Consider the following 23,216-nt stretch of genomic DNA (forward strand, 5'->3'; position numbering starts at 1 on the left):
TACATCTGTATTATTCCYTGCTGTATGCAATTATAAAAAGAGAAAATATTTAGCAGTCATGCCTCCCATTATAAAGCGCAGGGTTTTCAACTTGCTGCATAAGAAGCTCAAAGATCTTAAAAATTAAAGGTAGCAAATGCCTTTTGTTTTGATTTTCTGACCTGAAGACAATGAGGTGGAAAAGACCAGWATTTTTTTCATGTCACAAAGTCATTACCACAATTAATTCAGCAAAATTAACTACATYGTTCAATTATTTCTGTAATTTTTTTATATCATTAAAATTCATAGAGGTTGCTAAAGCTRTGCTTACTGTTTGGGAAGTTCCATTAGGCAAAACATTAGTCATACTCAGAGGTGCCTCTAAACACAAAGACTTCAATTTCATACATGCTGCCCCAATCATCTTGTTTTCCTTTTTTACAAAATGTCTCAGAAGGTTGAGCAAAGACAAACACAGAACAMAGTACTAGAATATAGTTTTGTTACGTCTGCTAACTGCACTGTATCCGATGGAAGCACTGCATAAATATTGGGCTCAAATTATCCATTTTTATGCCTCTTTATTCAGCAGCAAAAATGACCAAGTGTACTGATAGATTTTTTTTAAATATTCAATACTTAAAGAATTCACTAAAATAAAATATAAAAATATTTTTATAGAAAAAGACAACTACACTATTAAACTTTTATATTACACATTTTCTCATAGATTTTTTCAGATTCTATCCTGGCAAATACAGACTCACTGGACAGATTTTTCAGCCTTACATGCACTTACATTTTTTGTGTACGTCATGTAACCAGAGGATGAACAAGTAGGGAAATGCTAATCTCTGGGATTAGGTATGTAATTTACTTCAGCAAGATACCATACTGAAGTTACTCACATCGATGCATGTAGGCTACAGCTGTTTGTAATTCCAGCCAGATATTTACCTCTCTCTGTCCGGGGAGTAGTGGTCATCTATAACACGGTGCCTCTCCATTCGGTTCAGCGTGTTGTAATGGGCAGGAGTAGATCGAGTCGCTCGTGGTCCCTGATCCACATTCCGACTAAAGAGAAAAGATACCAGATTCTGAGTTTTGAATGTGCTTGGGTGACATCCTCTCACTGCTTGGTACAGATAAATATTAGCAAATGTTSTCAGTAACAATGTCAAGTAGCTGACTAGCCTTTTGTATGCATTTAAAATCAAATATTTTTAAATCTCAAAATAAAAAAMCAATTCGCATTTAGAAAATGGTGCCAAGTCCATGATAGAGATAGAGTTCTCTTTTTTTTGTTTCAAAATTTCCTCTGGAAATTAGGGGAAAACTTTCCTCTTCATTAAAAATGTTAATCTTAGACAAAATTTCATAAGTCTTTCCAGACTTCAGGGAAAACTTCCCTTCTAAGTAAACRTACCCTGTAAATTTTTCATGAGGTCTTGATTTTAGCTTTACTATAAAGATGCAAACTCTAGTAAGACACAACAGGGACTTGTGACTGTTACACTACACTGCAGCCTGCTGAAAACACTGTCATCTGAATTAAAAGATACCTGTTAGTTTTGCCTTGGAAGACTTATTCTGTAATCTCWCTAGTACAAAATCTGAAAAACAACCAGAACTGCTTAATTAGCTGTAAATGGTACCCATAGTTCAAGCTTGGTTAAAGAGCACCAATCACCTGTACTATTTAAGACCAAAGCTTTGCCTATCAAATGCTTTTCTCAGTTTATCTATCAATACCTATGTATTGGTGCCTACTTACACAAACTTTACTTTGTCTCCTCTGCAAAACAAATCCACAAGAATAGGAAAATAGAAGATAAYAGTTAACTGTAATAATTACTGAAATAGTAAAATATAATTGTTTTGTATAGATTTGAAAATTAGGCCTTGTATGGAGGCAAGGTTGCATGCTTGCCTCCATACAAGTTCAAGATTTTGACCAATAAATTCTTCTGTCTCTTGTCCTTTACTGCAATCTGCACTAGTGTGAGTCTCAGGGGGCTTTTTTGTWTGTTTCATATCACTCAGTTCCCCTTTCCTTTCTTGTCACTTTGTCAGCCCTTTGGGTACCTGCCATTTTTATCCTTTGTCATTTAYCAATTTCRGATTAGTGTCAACCTGTATGTGAATCCTTCATTGCTGCTGTCATGCTATTGTCTATTTCTGCCTATAAGTGCTATAAAGATATTGCACTACAAATAAAATTTGGCCTTCAGCTCCACCCCATTTGTTATAAAACATTTCTCCACTCTGACATTCATGAAACCAAATACAAAGTTTACTCTGGCGAGTAAACTTTACATTTGCCATACTAAGAGTATAATTTTTTKAACCTTCTATATATAACTCTTTCCTGAAATGTTTTTCCTGTATGTCTTTTAAACCCCATTATTTATASTAAAAAGATGTAAAATCAAGTATAGCCTTTACCTGCCACTGAACATTTTCATGTGTACTTTAGACCAAACAGTGACAGGGTTCCTCTGCTGTTTTTTGTTATCTTATTTACTTTTCCCAATAAACAAATCTCATTCCTCCTTACTAAACTCTAGTTTCTCTCTGACCCTTTTCCTCAGGCTCTTTCTTTCATGTTTCAAAAAAAAAAAGTTATTTTATTTATACCTTCTTTGACTTAAATACTCAAGTTTTCAGAAGCTATATTTCTTTGCAAAGCTTCCCAGAGATCTGGGTTGTCTGCCCACACAAAAAAAAACTCCGACCTAAATACTCATTATAAAACTTATTCCATTAAACTCAGTACCATCCTGCCTGCTAATATAATTTTCTATAAGATTATGTTATTGGCTTATTTTTCTAAAGAAATATTTATTTTTTTGAAATTTCTGTATTTTATCAGGTTCTGATTTCATGCTTTTAGCATCCTACACAACTGTATTCAAACTCTKACTACTATTTCAGTTCTGTTTCACTCTGCTGAGTTGACTTTTATTAGACAGATTTACTATTTAACAGAATGGGATGTACTTTCTCCAATGAACATTGTTCCATGAGAAAATTTTCCTTCACTACCTATGTCTTCACTCCTTTAAAACTTTCTTGCAGTTGACAGAACATGTATGGAAGCAAATAGATAACAGGCAAGCAGACAAAAAKTTGTAATTGCAGGTGGTGATGGTAGAGAACAATGAACAGGATTTATCACTCTATTCCAGCATAGTTACCTTCTATAGTCATCTCCAACTTTTTCACATCTAATGACTGTGATTTTTTCAAATACACAGTCTTAGAAAAAGCTTAACCTTGTATTGCTCACCACCTGACACCTAAACTCCATTCTGATCTACCGAGAGAATTACAGTCAATTAAAAATATTAGCTCAAAACACKACAAGAGCAGTAACAGTTTCTTGTCCTCTACAAAGCAGTGGGCCTTTGGTGGAGTAAATTAACAAAATTAAATAAAAGGACTGATGACTACAAAATGTCTTGTAAGATATAACAGTAACTTCTGTGGGCCAAGAACTGCCTGCAGAGGTGTCAGTAATGGGAAATCTTTGGGCGTKCAGCATGCTCACTGCAGTTAGGACATCAAATAGCAGCACATGTAAAACAAACTGACCTAATGTGGGTGCAAATATAATTGACAATTCTTATAGATTTCCTGAGTACACATGCATTTTCAGTAGAATTTCAAAAGACATTTCTGTAACCCATAGATTATACTTCTTTTCTACAAATCCTCCAGTTCTCATAATCCAATTTTCTGAGCTCATCAAGTCCTCAAACAAATTATTTGGTGTGTGGGCAGGGTAATATTACATCAATAATGCATTTGATTCTGACATTGTGGGAAACAGCTGCAATAAATTCAAAACTACATTTAAAAAATTAGTTTTAGAAAAGTTGAAAAACAAGAAATGTTTTGAACATGCAAAAAAATGCAAAACTACAAGAAAATTAAAAGTAGGTTTTCAGTGATGCTAAACAAGTGTTAATTACCAGTTTGTGTAAAAGTTCTGCCCAAAATTCACACAAGTATGCATGCAGACAAAAAAACCATAGAAACACACACACACAAAGAGATTTTGTTCACATTTATATCTATATTCAAACAAACAACCKCTAGAGATTTCGCACAGGCAATTACTTAGGCTGAAATCAGTACAGTAAGAATCAGAATAGGCCTCTTTGTGTCTACCATTTATGTCTCATTTCAAGTCAGGCTGCATGGTTTTATATGGGTTTAGATTCCATTATTGTTTCTACCTCTTAGCTGTATGAGATGATGTAGAATAATTTGGGATACTAATACCTAACTAATGCAAAAGGATATTATATAGTCGGGTCTGTTAGAGGAAATGGCAAGTAAAAACATAAGTAAGAAAGTATGAAGTCAAGAGAATTTTAAGTTAACAAAAAGAGCAAAGATAACAGAAAGGAAAGCAGAACTCAAGAGAATCAGGATGTCTACAGAAGACAGGGAGAGGAACATGTAGCTGACAGGAAATATTGGATACCACATCTTAAGTATTAAACAGGACTCGTGAACATTATGGGCCAAAGAGATAACTTCCAATTTCATTCCAACTGAATTACATCATCTGGAAATTTCATCTACCCATACACAGCAACAAAGTGCTGGAAAAGAGGTTTTCTTCCTGTTTACATTTKCTGGAAAACAGGTTTTGTTCCTGTTTACGTTTGTCCTTCTGCTTCCTCTTAAGAAAGCTTATCCTGCAGGAATATTCAGTCTATCAGCAGTGGTTATCCAAAAGTACCAGCTTTTGGAAGAAATTTCTTGGTCTTTTTTCTCAAGATAAACAGTTACCAGAGATACTCCAAGATCAGGAGTTGACATATCTCACTATAAGATGTATGTTTGTCAGTTTATCCTTGATGCTTTAGAAATATGAAAAAACAGCAGAAAGGAAGACACTATGGGCAGCAATTGAGCCTCCCCTGAACCTTAATTCTAAAGAAACAGAAGGGTTGAAAACATCCACTRTCATACAAATGCCAAGGAAACATCATATCATCACATACTATAATACATGGCACCTCTAAAGAGCTCTAGTAAATGAAAATGTGGAGAGATATTTTGCTTCCTTAGATTGGAATGTACTGAATTTTGATGAAAAATCAGATATAAATAGGCAGAAGATACAATTATGTGATAATATAATAATAATAAAATAATAATATAGTAATAATAAACCATAAATGACAGAAAATTAGATATAAATTAGGCACATCAGTATAATGCAAGAAAAAAAAAACATGATTGGCTGTATGTAATTTTGTAAGACCTCCAATTCACTGCAATTTTGAAAGTCTGGAGATTATTTCCAGTAATGGCACAGGATCAATACCACTTAAATTTATTTAACTGCATAGTTAAACAACAGTTTACCTTTGTGGGGGAGGGACACTGGGAGACCACGATCTAGTCCGTCCTATACTATCTCCACGGTGAGGGGACCCTGATCGAGAACAATGATTAGATGACATTACTTGTTCTGGCACTGACAATGTAGAACTTTGAAGATCTCTCTCATTATGTCGATAATCTAAAAAGAAATGCAAATATTCAGTGAATCTGAAGCTGAAYTTTTCAGTTTCCTGCCACATCTGTAGTAGCAAGAAACACAACAAAAGACGGGATTTGATCAAGGATGTTATCAAGGGTTCTTGAATTTTATAATAAAACATACATACGTAAAGTTGACTCCTCTTGTTGTGTTTTGTTTAAATACAATTGTGGTTCCTATGGTTATATTTTAAAAGTACTGAAATTACTTAATAATTAACATGCACCAAACAGTGGATTTAAGGTTAGTATGATGTATTGATAATAAAATGAAATTAATTTATTTTTCCTTAGAGTAATAAAGTTGATTATTGCATTTTTAATTAAAATTATATTGCAAATATTGTGAATAATGTATTTAAAATAGAAATTTCTATAATTAAAAATTAATCCAAAGTTWAGTTTAAAAAATTGGGATAGGAAGTTAATACAGAGCTAAATAAAGAGATTGGGSTCAAGAAAGATTTGTATTACAGAAACAATTCAAGTAACAATGACTCAGTGGCATCAGATTTCACTCCCAATTCTGAATTAAAAAACATAATTCCTTCACAAATAGCAAGCATCCTGGCCTAATCTTTAATAAGCCTAATAGAAGGCATAAATGGTCTAAGCAAAAGCCCCCARTTTACTCTGGCTTAAAAGGCTACCATGTGGAAATTTCACACAGGCTTTTAAGAAAAATCTTTTAAAAGAGTTTTTGAAAGAGTATTGAAAGTCATTGTCTTAATCTAATTGAAAAAGTTAAATTCAGAGTCCCAGGGTGCAATACTCTCTGTGAAAWAAACAATACCAGATATACAGCAATTTCAAATAAGTTTCCACAAAACTTTGTGAGGATGAAATTAAAATATAATGATTAGMAATTGAGGATCTGCAATTGGTAGCATTATTATAATGCTTAGCAGAAAAAGGTCTTTAGAGAGTTCCTGGTGGTTATGACTTTGTTTTGAAGACAGTAASCAAGTAAAGAATATTTAGACAGATCCACCTGGCTGGCATTGGAAAAATTCTGGCTCATGAAATTGTTATGCTTTTCCCACGAGAATCTTCCCACGAGTACAATAATCTTCTGCTCACAATTTTTCTTATTTTTCTTCCTGGAAAATGTCCAGTAAGGACCTAAGCAAAACCTTATTAATTCATTCCACTTCATGGTTCCAAGTATGTTCAATACTTTCATCTGAGTATTCATATTTACTGTAGGGCCTTAAAACCATGGATATATATGAACAACCCTAATTCATAAATAAATTCTCCCTCCTATGGTTAGGTGTAAACTGCTTTGTGCATATCTGGTACATGCAGTTAAAGGGGAAAAAACAAAGCTCATCATAATAATATTACACTAATTWAATGATGTGAAGGATCACATAGTCTCTCCTCACTACTCAGCAACCAAYTTACAYTGTGTGTTMCATGTATAGTCAGCTGAGAGTCTGAAAGTAATGAACTACAAACTTTTATCCAGTATATGAAGTGCATTTTTGAGCACAAGCACTGACAAAACATATAAGGGCCAGGGTGACATAATTCTGAAATCAACAAAGGAGAGACAGGGGAAATTTTACCTGTGTTGGAAACAGGGTGTTATTCACTCACTAGTAAAGTGTAGGAAATAAATTAATAAATTTTTTGCAAATCAGTCTGGAAGTCAATATACTCTGCAATTCTTTAACCAGAAGTAAAAGAGCTAAAGTGATAGCAGTGGAGAGACCACCTGCAGCCGACTCCTGGCAGGACCTGTGGAGCTGTGGAGAGAAAAGCCCACCCTGGAGAAGGTTTGCTGGCAGGACTTGTGACCCACGCCAGTGCAGTTTGTTCCTGAAGGACTACACCCCAYGGGAGGGACTCATGCTGGAGCAGTTCATGAAGAGCTGCAGCCCCTGGAATGAACTGACATTGGAGAAGTTCAGAAAGACTGTCTCCCATAAGAGGAACCTCACTCTGAAGCAGGGGAATAGAGTGAAGGGTCTCCTCCTGAGGAGGAAGGAGAGGCAAAGACAATGTGTGATGAACTGACTGAAACCCCATTCCCATCTCCCTGTGCAGCTGAGAGGGAGGAGGTGGAGAACCAGGAATGAAGTTGAGCCCAGAGAGAAGGAAGGAGTGGGGGGAAAGTGTTTTAAAATTTAGGGGCGTTATTTTCTCATTATACCATTCTGATTTTATTGGTAATAAAATAATTTCTCTGAGCTTTCCATTCRGCCCATGATGGTAACTGGTGAATGATCTCTCCCTGTCATCTTGACCCACAAGTCTTCAGTTATACTTTCTCTCCCACGTCCAGCTCATGAGGGGAATAAAGGAGCAGTTTTAGGGGCCACTTGGCATCTAGCCAGGGTCAATTCACCACACATAAATGAATAGCAAGTTATTATAAATGGACAGATATTGAAATAAAAAACATGATTTACAGTACAAGTACACAGAGASAAATTATTATGCCTTATTATCCTAATAATGCATATCTATTTATAGAAAAAAGACAGAGATGGTCCTTTGTATTCTGCATACACAGGGATAATTTGTTGCATTTGAAGATGGAGTAGTAATWTGAAGAAATAGGTAAATCTTTGGGGAAAAAAATCACCAGTTTATATAATATTTGATATGTATAGTCATCGAAGTATGAGGGGAATCAGCAATACCATAAGGTATTCTAGGTGAATAAATATAATGAAAAGCAAAGTAATCAATCAAAAAAACACAAACAAAAACCGCCTTTGTCTAGAAAATTCCTAGAAGTGAGAACAAGTAAATCGAAAATATTGAATTTATTAAAGCTGTATATAGAAGCAAATTCATTACTTTGAAATAAAAAAGCACCTCCAGCTCTAATTTGTTATTGTAGATGACCACTTGCACAGTATTGTTGCAATAAATCAAAATATATGACGGTGTAATTAATTGTCATTTCTAATCCTGATCAAATCAGTGCTTTATTTTAATTTGGAAGTAGACATGCAATGCTTTCTGGTAACTAACACTGATATTGCTTCCTTATAACAATAAAAGAGGCAGACATAATCAGCATTCCTAGCAATTTTGCTAAAAATTTTCTWCATTTTTTGAACAGAACTAGACCTGTTTAGCTGTGAGCAATGAAATAGATTAATATTGTCTATGCTGTGTTGCCAGAAAATAAACTGTAACATTTATAATTCATCTACTTAAAACAAAAATTATTATATCTATAAACACCTCTTTTGCCAACAGGTCACATTTTGACAAGCACCTGTTTCAGTAAGGCAACCCACTAACATGAAATAATTTCAAAGTTAGCCTTCAGTTTTGTAGAGTTAATGTAGCTCTGATCTAACWGCCTGTACTGTAGGTATGATTTAACTTCCAATTTCAAAAATATTGCACATCCTGGAAATAAGGTTAGAGAAAGTAAGTAAAAACATTTTCCTGTGAAAAGAAACTATAGACAATAAAAACAGATCATAAGTGCAGCTTGACCAATGAGTTGCTATTGAGCAAAGCAGATATTTATAGCAGTAGTAAAAATAGGATAAAGATTATCCTGCTTGCAGCTATAAATATTGAGTCACTATCATAGAATCAAAGGCTCTATAACTATGGCAAGCCTCTTAAATCAACATAGAGACTACACAGAACCTGATAATCAGTATAGAGATAATCAGTGATAAACTGTGAGCTGCAGACACCTTAAAGATAGACACACGACAAAGACAACTGCAATGCCACCACCTTCTTCTTTCATTGGAAGGTTTCTTTCAAAACTGGTACACATAAAAAGAGGGATTTTAGAAAGCACACTAAATACAGCTTCTTCAAACCTGAAGTCTTAGTTTTATCTGATTTAAGAGAGACTATTAATATATTTAACTTAAAGTATTAATCCACACAGTATAGCTGTACTGTGCTAATATTATGCTATGCAGGGTACATGTTCAATAAATACAGATATTAATKAATTGTTATTAAATTATGAAGCTTTCAGGCACAAAACTGCAGAAAATCACAAACTTCCAAATATTAGGTTCACATCAGGAGCCCTAAAATTGCCCTAAAAATTTATTGAAGTGGACTAATGAAGATTTTAATTTAGATGCCTTTCTGCTTCATTTACTTGAAAGAAACTCACTGTATGAAAATTTTTCTAGAAAGGCAGTACTAGAATGGCTGTTCATCACAGGCAACATAATTGACTTGTTTCTGACACTGATGTAAAGTGCCGTTCTCTCAACTTTAACATCTGTACTTGACAGAGGCATCAAGCTTTCAGATATTTAACTTTCTAACACTCACAGTGGTTGGGCTTAGAACAGGCACTAATTAAAAACAATTATATAATCAAATTGCCAGAAATACTTAACAAACCAAGATTTCAYACATGGGCACTTTGGAGAGAGTTCAGTTCTTTTATACAAATGTGCTCGGCTTCTGGGGTGATATGAACAATTAAAGAGGAAGAATTTGGATGCCCTCTAAAAAATTGCTGATAGTCATTGATCAAATAAATTGAATTATTAATAACTGAATACTGTATAAGTTGAAGATACATTATGTATTGTTTTGGGGAACTTTTCTGTATCAAACTATTATTCTACAGATATGGGTAGAATGAATGTAAAGTGAAAGGAATCAGTAAACATCATAGTAGGAACAACTGGTCACTTGCTGCATAGCAACTCAGCTCCTCAYAGGTATATTTAGCTCTACAGCACTAATGGTATTTATGGGCCCRTTACACTTGAGATAATTCTGTTCTTATGGAAGAGCATTCCCACACAGTAATAAACTAGAGCTTGCTGAGATTTTAGTGCTGTTCCTATACCCAGCATGACATGCAAAACTTGGGGGAAAAAAAAATCCAAGCCAGCACTGGTACTACACAGTTAGTGTAGTGCTTCTTAGTTAAGCACTCATCCATGTATATTTCCATCTGTCCAAAAATTCCCTCAAATTAGCCTCCTATTCACACTGTTGATTGGAATTTATCAATATTTTCTTGCAGTATTTCCTTTTTGGAAGTGCTTTTCACCACAATTGYAACCCACCCCAACAAGTCTTTCCCTTACGTGAGAAGTATCCACCAAGAGCATCTCTGATAGGAATGCAACTTCATCRCAATTTTCATTGCCTATTAATGCCTTTGTTACTCCATAGATATTAGGAGTGTGGTAGAATAAGAATTAACACACCAAGCTCATATTTGCTTTCCTCAAAGAGAATGCTATTGATAATTATCAATAATCTGAAAATAAAATTTTGAATCAAATTACACCTTTACTTTCAAAGTGGAGTGCTACAGCTTATGGAGTAATACAGCTTATATTTTAAAATAGTTTTGACTAGTTTAAAGAAAAGCATTGAGAGAATTTGGACATTTGAATAGAAAGATGATTTGTCAGCTGAGGAAATGATACTGAAAAATTTCTTAATTTATTTTTAAATAATAAAAGTATTAAAAAAATTTAAATAAGAGGACAAACGTAAAAATGGAAAGTATACATTAAGATGTGAAACTAAAAATGTAAGGAAAAGCTTGAAGAATTATAATTATGYATAGTAAAGAACTTTGGCCATAAAGTTGTAAATAATAGATACATTATTTGTTKAAAATAAAGGAAAATGGTTAAAGGCCTGTTTGCCTAGAGGGTCAGCATATGGATCTTTATRACACGGCTTGAATTTCACTTTCAGTTTGGGAAGAGGATTTTTGTGATATGTTTAACTCAAAGAATACATTTTAGAGCAGGGCATTGGACATCAACATAAAATAAAAGAAAAAGCTTGCCTGTTTATGTCTGAAGTTATTGGGCTTTTGGGGCACTAGAGGCTCCCATTTAGGGCTATCTGCTGATCTACAATGAAATCCGTATTTTAGTATGGATAGAAGTAATCCACTCTACGTGCTAATGTTGTACCATGTCTTTCTACAGGCAGCTGATTTCAAGCTGCAACCAAAGTGTGTGCTCTGCATCTGCTTTGAGAAGTATTCATCAGCAGGATTCAGGTATAAAAATTCAGCTCATGTTATCAGTAAATAGAGAAAAAGACTTATTTCTTCTGCAGCAAAGGCTGCAACATGACAGTGAAAGAATTCTTTTGAATAAAGCCTTTCTCATGTGTTTTGAGAAGTGAAGCAAAAATGGATAATTGCTTTTCATTCTTCAAACAGAGAAATATTTTTGTAAGTTCAATAATAATTTCTGTACTGATTGTTACCATTTTTTTCCTAATTTAGTTAGCTGTAACTATCCTCTAAATAAATATCTTCTTTGTATTCTTACTTGCTTCTCCTGTATAACAATAAGAATTTATTACTGGAAATGTTTTCTTTCTCAAGGYTGGAGACTGCATTCTTTTATTTGAAAAAGCTCATCTCTATAGAGACTTGTAATGTAGTCTATGCAGAATTTGCAGCCTTATATTCTCCCATGATTCATCTGTTGAAGCATATCTCAGATTACAAGCATTTCTTAATATGTTGTAATGGAGATGAGATATTGGTGTAGAACTGAATTTTAAACATCAATATCTTAATATTTTAGTCTTAYCAAAACAGTAGGTGAGAATTTTATGATTAAATGGTCTTGACAATACATGTCTCTGCTCATAAAGTCAGACTCAGTAAGCTGCTTGTACTCCTCAGGTTCAACATACACTATAAAGTATCTAGGAAGAAAACTATTTGGAAATTATAGTCCATATTCATTGAATTTTTTAACTGTAAAGCCTGCTCAACTTTGGACACTAGAAAGAAAAAGAAGACACCCAAAAGCCAACCTGCCTTTTACTGAGTTGTATTTATTGTTGTAATATAAATGATGTTTTGCAAACTTTTCTGGCATTTTTAAAAACTCAAAAATACTGCATTGCTTTCATCAAAAAGCACATAACAGCATTCTCAAGGGCATGTATAGATGCTGATGTACTCCCACACAGAACTGCTGGTGACAGACAACCTTGAGGGCTAAAGTTTATTGTTCAGGACAGTAAAATAAATGTTTTAGATTGTTTGAGAGCTATGTRTAACCTATTTGAAGACAAAACCAGAACTGCTAATGCTGGTCATTCTGCTATCCTGTGCTAAGATTAATGCCAGCAAAGATAAAATATAATAGAGACTCTATTCTAGTATTTTCCAGGATGAATGCATATTATATCTGAAGAGATTTATTTTAGAATCTTGTAAAAATTTGCTTTTTAAAGACGTAATGCTATGACCCTTTGTGACAATTGCTGTTGGAGAWTACATGTGTAGCCAGAAAAAAAGACACAGAAGTTTTTCAGTCTGTTAGTCACTATTTTCTTAAAAGCCTTTCCTGTCGACAGAAATAGACTGAAGTTTATTACATTTGTCTAAGCAGGCTAGGATCCAAGGCACAAGAAGTGATAGATTTTGTGAATAATTTTTCCAGGAATTCAGAAAATCACAGAATGGTTTAAGCTGGAAGGGAACTTCAAAGGGCATCTAGTCAACCAGTATCAAAAAAAAATTGAAGAGGAGCCAGAAGATAATTTTTATTCTTCTTAAAGGTTTCTGAAGTTTAGTTCATAAGTCCCATATTCAGAATATGCATTAATTTTATGGAAAGGAATGCTGAGAGCAGTTGAAAGATGTTGGCAAACTTACTTCATTTAATACAGTATTTATATAGCAAACAGGAAAAGAGCAAAGTGTCATGTTTAATAAAACCTGAGAATGCAAAATGAAAGAACTGGGGTAAATAAGATAGAAAKAGAACAAAGAGATACAAATGGTTTCATGCAAAAAGTGCACATATTTAAACCAAGATTGTGATAAATCTACAAATGAACAGAGGAACTTTCAGTAATAGAACGAATGATAAGAAGAGTGGATGATAAGACAAAGCTAAACCAGAAGACTTACAAACATAATAACAGCAGAACAAAAAAAGAAAGGMGATAAATTAAACCTAAAAACCATCGAATTTTCCTACCCACGCAGCCAGGCTGAATTAAAATGCAACTAAGCTGTAGAAATGTCAGAAAAAATTCAAAAGCATAAAGATCCTAAAAAAATAAAGGCACATCAGAAACTCATGTAAGGGAAGTAGACTCATTCATTGAACTGTAAAGACCATAATTTTACAAATTTTCAAAAGCTATGTTTATGGAATTGAAGTCGTAAATCTAGGTGTTTCATAAGAATCCTGCTGATGTTCAAGCAGGTAAAAAACTTCTGCAAAACTCGTTACCTTTTTCCAAGACAGGAAAAATATCTCACTTTTCAAAATGATGCCACACTGGGCACCCTAGAAATATATCCATCAAATTTAGTTCTTTCCTACCTTTACTTTTAAGCTCCAAAGTTGGATTGATACATTTTTAATTTCACTGATCAACYGCAATAGGAAAACCCTTATTTTTGGGAGGAGAGGCAATTTGAATGCCTTAGACTACCTAGCACAGACAGAAAGCTTATGCAAGTACAGTAAATAAGAGCAAAGGGCTTCTGAGGATGACTGCCTCTTTGGCTCCAGAACTTCACACCTCACTTTGTTCTGACTGTAGTAAAGCAAAAAGGGGAGTGGGAATATAAAATTCTGCAAGTTTTCCTAAACAGCTTTCTAATTAAGGCAATAATCTGAAAACTGAGCTTGTTACTGTTTGAAAACTTCTCAAAAGTCTTAAGAAAAACACAAACTTCAGTGGCTTTGCAGCCCCAGTGTTCTTTTTGTATCTGGTAAAACTGCTGGACCTCAGCACAAATATGATTTGCCCTGTTTATATTACAAAGTCTGTAAAATCCTATGTCAGTTTATAAAAAGGCTTTTTCATAAAATTTATATGCTGCTTATTAAAAAATGTTATCTCATGATCCCAGCAAGTTCAAGATCCATAGCATAGAATAGTAACACACTGGGATCAAAAATTAAGCAGAATCTATGAGATAACCATGAAATAACTGGCAATAAAAGGATAACTATGTACACAAATCAGAAATGCATCTGAGCTCAGACTGCTGCTAGCAGTTTTTTAAACAGGACTCAGCAAACTGATAAACTTAGATCAGTAAATGTTTGGATTTACCAATACTTGGCTTCACACCATCTCTCAATATCCAGGACTGCCTATCTCACCTCTTTTTTTTCCCTCTATTTCCAAGGCCAAGCCGTATTCCTCTCATTCCTCTTTCCTATACACCCCTCCTTAGCCTCCAGCAGAATCCACTATATCCCATATGCTGATGGGTGGCTGTGTGGCAGAATAAGTTTTGACTGACCTGASTGGATCACAGGATTACAGCTGTGATTACAGCTGCTGTGTAGACCAGACAGATTATACTGCTCAGYCTTTACTGAATAAGGCACAAAACCCACTATGTAACACTTGAGCTGGACCTGACCCAAGAGAATCAGAAACTGCTTAGCACAGAATACTCCACGTGTGTTAAAAATATCAGAACAGCAGCAAGCTAAGAGAATATACACTGAGATGTGTAGTCCACTCTGTGCTGATAGCAGTAACAGTCTGTAGTGGTTAAAGGTGGCATGGCTCTCTCCTTTGGATTGGATACTGGGGAAAATGTCTTCATGAAAGGGTTGTCAAGCAGTGGAATAAGCTGCCCAAGGAAAGGGTGGAGTCACCATTCCTGCAGGTATTTAAATATGTGTGGCTGTGGGACTAAGGGACAAGGTTTAGTGGTGGCCTTTGCAGTTCATCAAAAACATATTTTTCTGATTTTATTGYTTTCAGCTATGATCATCTTTTCTCTAGTATTATCTTTTCTCTTAGAAGAGGATGAGACAAGCCAGCTTTTATCTAAAATAGTCTCAATTCCATTGTTTAGCAAAACAGATTATCTGCTCAGATATCCCCTACCGTGCCTTAAGCATTCATGTTTCAGACCTTTGGCARTGTTATTATTACATCATGAAATTTTAAAGGATATATCAACCACAACTGTCTGTAGAAAAAAATTAAATGAACAATTCTTGACATTTAATAAAAACACTACCTTTATGCTACTTGTATCATTTTATAAAAGCAACAAGGGCATTCACACATTGACGTTTTTCCCCTTGTTAATTTCTGAGGTTAATTATGCATTATGGATAATATTTATTTTGTRTCTCATGGAAAAATATGCATTTAAGTTCCACTTATTTTTCACCAGAAAAACATTGTGAAATTCATAGTCGATTATATATAAGAAAAATTTCTACTGAACATAGACAAGTAAATTTAAACATTAGTACCTGAAACAACACCAATTCCATCATCACAGTCATAATCAGAGACTTCACTGTCGCTGATTCTTTTGGATCCTGGGGGAAAAAAAAAAGTATGATTTTTCTTCCTGTAAGTTAAAACTATCCTCTGCCAATAATACCTTAATAAATGTACRCATTTCATACTAGACCATGAAGCATTAATATCAGCATATAAAAGTAATTATTATATTATTGCAAATATATGCATGTACCAATTATTTTCAGTAAAATCTTTAATGTCATATGAAATGAAATGCTGAAATAYATCTCCACAACATTTATTTTATGAAATATTTTTATCCACTTCATATCTATTTTCATTCAATATATACAGAAATAATATATTGTATTCATTCCATATAGAAACTGGCATAATACTGTTCATCTTCCAAGTTTCCATATACAAGGCACCAACCCTCCCCAAAGTCTGAATAGCAGAAAATTTAATAATATCAATAATAATAAATGCATGTAGTACTTTCTTTCAGTTCTTARTAAGGAGTAGCAGGAGAAAAGGCAGCTTCACACGCATAGTGTGCCATGAAACACAAACAAACTATTGAATGGACGCCTGCCAAAATAGCTAGAACGGAGTTGGCAAAAGCAGATTCCACTTCCACAATTAGAGACCAAATGCAGGTCACATAGGACAGGTACATATGTCAGTTTTTGCTCAGCTTAATTTTATTTCAGTCTTCTGTGGCATCTTTTAAACAGCATTTGATTGCTGGTATCAACACTAAGCACTGGCAAGTGACTCATAATTATTAATTTACTTGTTTTAAATGTGAAAAAACCCTGTTCTTCAGCAAGATAGTGTGTCTATTTAAATTTTCCGGCCACCTGAAAATGGGTAATTAGAAGGCAGAAAACTTAATTGTAACCAAACCTGCAATCATGGTCAAGATTTTTTTTTTCCTGCCTCAGAATGATTCCTTGTGAAAAATGTACCCCAAAACCGCCACTAAAAACTTGGAGTAAATGTGAAGAAGCCCAGGACAAAGAAGCCTTAATGCTCTATCTGAGTGACTGGCATGGAGGGATCTGTACCCTCCTTTCCCAACAGAAAACTGGGAGAGCATGAACTCGGAGGGTTTTTGACAAAAAATAAAAAGTTTTCAGTTTAAAGAAACTTTAGAAACTATTTAATTATAAGAATAGCTGTCATTTTTAGACTGTTGAATATTTGTTTACCTACCCACCAGAAGATAGTGGAATMATTTCTTTAGCAGAAATAGTTTGCTTACAAGACCTGAGACTTCTAAGCCATCCTTTTACAGTAAGTGATCAACTTATTCTCCACGAATTCATTAGTTTCAATTTTTTCAGAGTATTCTCTTGGCGACTATAATATGCTGTGTCARTAAATTCTGCAGCTTTATTTTGCATTATGTAAAATCAACTTCCCTATATTTTATTTCTATTATGTTATTACAGACAATGCTGTCCATCTTTTTGTATTCTGAGAAATATGAATCAGCATTCTRCATTCTCCTATCACTATCTCTTTGGTTCGGGGTTCTTTTGAGCTGAAATATCATTGATTGGTTCCTTCACATATGCAAACCATTTCATATTCCTGATTGTTCATGCTGTATTCATTTGTATATTTTCTGTTTCTTCTGTGCCTTTTATAAGAAGTCAGAAGTCACTGCAGCAGTTAAGATGTGGGTGTATGAATTTATAAGCTAGACTCTAGACTATTTTTTTAGCATAAAAATTTCATGGTTTAAAAATAATTCAACTGAAAAAGAGTGTGTGACGTGCTAATTCTTAGAAAACAATATAGCCTGCCAATACATTATGCAATTGCATAATAAAGAAATGTTAATTGTGGTTATTTAATTGCAGTAAAGGTTGATGGTTTCCTCACAAATAGGAAATTAAAATTAGTTCAGGCAAAGTCATGCAATTCTCATATGGCARATTTATTAGCTCAATTTATTATAAAATTTTAGAAATAGCCATACTACAATGGGTACAAYGGGTACAATGATCCTTGAATTCAACAAATTCAAACAAGTAAAGTCTTTCCCTAAAACAAAAACTTGCAAGCAAGTGGCTSAAGGAAACCTAAAAGATGAAGACAGGAATGAAGGAAAAGATTTCAACCTGCTCTGATTATTTTCTTAATTATAGCATTAAAAAGGCCCTATCTCTCTTTTYCCCCAAAGAAAGCATCCATTCCACCTGTGATGCTGTCCCTGCTGACATTTTTCAGGAGAACCCTCTACTAGTGYAGTGATATACATGCCAGTGAGCAAGAAGGCTTAGTCTGCATTCTCCTTAGCCACTAATTCAAATCCAGGTCATTAAATGAGGACAATATTTGTGACCAAACTCTAAGCAAGAGAGCCCTATTGGCTGGCCATTGGCTGGGATCTGAAAGGGAAAAGCCCCCAAAAAGAGTGCAAAGCAGTGTGATTCAGTCCTTTGGTAACCCTGACATTGATCTGGTAGGGGGATCTGTGACTGCTGTTAAAAGATGCCAACGATGTTTCTAGGCCCTATCRCAGAGAGGATTGTGGAATGGGAAGATGAGGGCAACTAAATTTGCTGATGCTTATTACTTGGATGTTTGGAAAGGATTTTATCATGAAAGATGCAAAAAGGCTGACTCAATGATGATGATTTGAATGGATGTCATTTACTCAYCATCTAATTCATTCTTATGAATGAATCTAATTAATTACAACTGAGGTTGCTTTTTATTTATGTTTATATTTACAGCTAAGTACATCTGCTTCAACATATTTTTAGAATATTATTTTCTGTATTATGGAGGAGATATTTGCATCTTTGAGGATGAAMATAGTCAGCTGTTGTCACAGTGGGCTCTAGACTTCCCAGCTGTGTAGCTAAAATTATATAGTGTTGTAGTCACAGGATACATCTGTCAGAAAAGAGAGATTGAGGAACTTCAACAGACCACAGGTATAAAAGACAGGGTTTGCTCTCTCTCTCTTTCTCTGTCTTCTCAAGCCACATCCTCCTGTTCCAGAATCTCCTAATATCTCAACTCCAAATCCTTTCCCAGGATCTAGAGGTCCGAGCTTCAGGGAGGAGTTAGGACAAGGGAAAGYGAATGGGCCAGGATTGGTTACTCTTCCAGAAGAAAGTTTCTGTATATTTCTAAAAAAATAGTTTATTGTCCACTGAGACTGAAGTCATTATTCAACAGCTTGAGAAAAGCATGACCTACCCAGCCTGAAAGATGGGAGCAGAGAAAGAATAAAAACAAGGGAAAAATCAGATTTCAGTAATTTCTCAAATAGTCTTTGCTACTGCAAAGAGGAGAATCTCTTGTAACACCTGGCATCCCTTAAATATGAAAGCTTGATCTGTGAGATAAGATATGAAGCTTGTTCAGATCAGATCATCTATTCTATCTCCCAAAACTGCTTCAAGCCAGCTCTAACTACTAATAGACTTAAACCAATTGAAAAATAATAATCATGTTTAAGTAATATTTTCATTTCCTTACAAATGTAAATTTAAATTATGGTAAAGAAGTCAGAAGAAAATCAAAGCAGAATTAATTACTTGATTTGATCTTTGGCAACCAATGTTTTCAGGAAGGATGGAGGAAGGAAAGCATGCCAATTAAATACMTAATGTCAAAAACGACTATGTGGARTATATAACTTCTCCAAAGGAATCAGATTATACATGTTTAAAATAGCTTCCATTAATTTCAGTAATGGAACAAAGTAGAAAGTGCACAGGTCAAAATCTTTCACTGAATTGAGTATTTGAAATGTGAATATAATTGCTGGCAGATTMGTTTAATATTTCTTAGAATTTTTGCAACAGTAATTTCATCTGCTGTATATTAATTTTAGATGGTAATTTTCTTTTAAACCTATTGACAATGTAAATGTGAAGATTTAGGCATCTGTCCCATCTTAGCCATGTCTTTTCAAAATACTACTTCATTAAGTAATTTGGACCACTGATTACAAAAAAAAGAGAAAGAATAATTCATGTTTTATCTGAGAAATGTGACATTGAAGCATCTCAAAAATTATTGCAAATTAATATTGGGAATGAAGCTGTTATTTAGTTTTTAGTGAATATCATAAACTCTTTGACATATACATTATAAAGTATGGTTCTAAAAACAGGAATAAGTAGTTTTAATAATTTATAATACAATAGTTTCTTAGTATAAAAAACATTRCCATTTTTCATCCTCATGGCTAAAAATAATGTAAAGAAAAAAATGAGATGTTTCATTCAATTTCATGAATGAAAGTTATTTTTTCGTAAACTGTTCCTGGGCTGCAGTATTGCTGGCCATGGAAAGCTTTAACAATTTTTGAATAAAAATAACCTGGAAACAACTGAAAAAATGTTTACAGAATATTCTTTGGTTTTCCCAAGCCTGTCAATATTTAAGAGGCATTTGGACAATGTATTAGACAAGTTACTTTAGCTTTTAATCAGCACTGAATGGTGTGGCTGTTGGAGTAGGCGATTGTTGTAGGTCCCTGCCAACTGAAATATTCTATTCTATTCTATTCTATTCTATTCTATTCTATTCTATTCTATTCTATTCTATTCTATTCTATTCTATTCTATTCTATTCTCACCAAAATGACATTTCCATCCATAACAGCATTCTAAATAATTGGAACTCTCCAGATGAATAAGGCAATATGAAAACATAAATATTTTCTTACAAAACAACCAAAAACTGGAGAGTTCAAATGAACTTTCTACCTTCCACATGACGACTGAAGCTGGCACACATTTTCCTCACTCCATTACTAATAAACAGAGGAAATAATACAAAACACCTTCTGTGCTTCATATATTCCCCACAGATATTTTTGACAGACCTCAAGAGAAGACTAACACAGGAGGATCAAAGCTATCCAAAAGCCCATATGACCAACCAACCTAGTTATTATCAAAATGAACTAGGACATTTTGATGAGAGATAAAACTAGTGTAAGTCAGCCTAAATAGAGAAGGAAGTGCCAAATTTATGGCTCAGGAATTCTGTGCTTTTCTTGTGGAGGTAAAAGAAAGAAGGAAAAAGCTCCCAATCCTGTCCCTTGCAATACAGGACGTTTTTGCAAGGTTTTGTGGATTCCTTAGGGAAACAAAGGGTAGTGAAGCATGCTTGCAGTTCCTTCCCCAGAGCACACAGAATGCCTTCACAACCACTTAAAGTCACTTAGCATTGCTTATAATTCTTCTTTGTTTAAAGCTGACATATAAGCAACCCCAAAACAGTCACATAACTGTTTTAAGAATTTGCTCTCTGATATTCATCCAGACTGTGCCTGAGGGCTCTTAGTGTGAGCTAATTTCTCATGCTGTCCAGCTGTCTCTATGTCAATCTGTCACTTTATTGACCTGCACATAACAATGGGGGTTTAGTGGTTTTTTTTATCAATTCCATCTACCTTGGCAGAGGAGTATAAATATCAAATTCTGTTAAGTTCCTACAGATCTTTGAAAGTGGTGGCTGGATAGAAGAGAGAGATACAACTTAGAAGTCCTTAATCAAGAAGAAACTTTTTAAGTTAAAATTTGTGTCTAATCCACATATGGGCAAGTCCATAGATGCCACAGCAAACTTGGTCTCCTCCCATGTGAAGATATCATAAACCACGAGAAGAATGTGGGATTATTTCAGGAGAGAAAGGAATAAAAGAAATACAGAAGACTGACACTAGATGTAATGGAAACGAAATTTCATTCATACTGCTCTCAAAAAACCTCTAAGGAGATTCTGTTTCTCTACACCATGGTATGGATCTATTTTCATAACAATGTATGTTTCATTTTTTAAATTATAACTAAAAGATAATTACTTGAAGCAGTTCTTAAAGAGATTCCAATAATTAAAACTGCAGGAACTCCAAAAAGTCCCACATGAAATGCACTACAAAAATTAAGTTTGTAAAAACTGTGTGTTATTAATTTACTTATATTTAATTAAGGTAGATTTCTCAGCTATAGGTGGATTTGTAATGGGAGATTTAAATCAACATGAAACTGTAAAAATTTTATTTATCAGTGTAAATACTGATTTTGCCAGTACTTCACCTACCCCATTTCTGTATTGTAAAAATACTTACACTAGTTCTCAAACAGCTGTAATATAATAGCATTTTTCTTAATACAGTTTTACCAAAATAGCATTTTCCTAGTACAGTTAATAAAGCTTTCTATGGTTTTCCTACCATAGCTCTACCTAAAATAAAGGCAAGCAAAGCAAGATGGTGTTACAACACTGCTCCAATATGAATACTGCGATGTTAAGAAGAGAGACAGAAAACTAACAAAAGACCTCTTATTGAAAAGCAGACAAGAAAAGCCAAAGAACTTTTATGCGATTTAGCATCGGCACAATAGGTAGCAAAAGCACACCAATAAAATATCAAATTAAATTTTGCACGTGTATGGAAGCATTAAGCAGTTCTGGCATGTTGAAAATTTACCTGAATTATATGAATATAAGCCTTTATCTGGAAAACAAATATTGAAATGAAGTAGTGTCAGGGAAAATTCATGAATCAACACATGTAACAGGGATGATTAGTACCTTAAACTTTGTTATAATTGCTGCCACAGATGGAAGAATTAGATACAGTATGCCACATTCCCTTAAAATAATAAAACTCAAGCAGTTAAGAGAAATTAAACCACAAAAATGCCAGTCACTTCTGGATCAACAGTTATACACAATTGCCACAGAGATCCTAACTGAGCAATTTCAGYAGTTTCCAATTCAGAAAGACAATTGCATAATTTTCCTATAAGTGTTTCRTGTTTTGAGAGCAAAATGTGTATTGAACTAGGCATATAATATGAGCTGCTGCCTTTAAAAGTATTACATGTTCTGTTGGCACTGCAGCATTAGCAGAGCTTTCCCAAGATGCATTTTTGAATCTTACTTTAACAGACTCAAAAGTGATGTGCCAATCAATCTTCTCACTCCAGCTAGGTCTTGGTTTGGTAAATATGTACATATGTGAGAATCTTATCTACATGCTATTGTTAACAGTGAATTTTAAAATCYTGGTATGTGCTCAGTGATTACTTGCAATACCTGATTTATTGTTTGCTTTCCTTAAGTTTGACCAGTTTATTTATTTTAGCTTTTCAAAAAATCATACCATTTTTTCTAAACTGAACATAATACTAGCATGTGGATATCTGGACAACACTGGAAACATAAAATGTTAATTACATTTGCAAATTTTGAAAATACTATTTCCATAAGGTAATACAAAGAAGCCAGGAAGCCAGAATAACTAATGATGTCTTATCATTAGCAAGATTTTATGAATATTTTTATTCCTTATAGTTGAAAAGCTCACAGACACCATGTTTAAAATAGAAAAGAGTGACAGTCTGTGAGTAAATGATGCACCTCAGATGATACGATGTGACAAAGTTAGAGAAAAAATGAAAATTTCAATTTCTTGCCAACTGGTG

General features: G+C 34.2%; 1 protein-coding gene across 2 annotated transcripts in view; it reads right to left on the bottom strand.

The window, feature by feature from the left end:
• RIMS2 (regulating synaptic membrane exocytosis 2) overlaps positions 1 to 23,216 on the bottom strand; it is a 440,099-nt gene that overhangs the window by 156,945 nt on the left and 259,938 nt on the right. For both annotated transcript variants that reach the window (XM_057372448.1, XM_057372449.1), the window contains 4 exons: positions 22,217 to 22,243; positions 15,747 to 15,815; positions 5,368 to 5,524; positions 940 to 1,056 (listed from right to left, as the gene is read on the bottom strand). In XM_057372448.1, the coding sequence (XP_057228431.1) occupies positions 940 to 1,056; positions 5,368 to 5,524; positions 15,747 to 15,815; positions 22,217 to 22,243 (370 nt within the window). The remainder of the gene's footprint in view (positions 1 to 939; positions 1,057 to 5,367; positions 5,525 to 15,746; positions 15,816 to 22,216; positions 22,244 to 23,216) is intronic.

Source organism: Malurus melanocephalus, unplaced genomic scaffold (assembly GCF_030028575.1).
Source record: "Malurus melanocephalus ecotype Western Australia unplaced genomic scaffold, MMel_1.1 scaffold_171, whole genome shotgun sequence".
NCBI lineage: Eukaryota > Metazoa > Chordata > Aves > Passeriformes > Maluridae > Malurus > Malurus melanocephalus.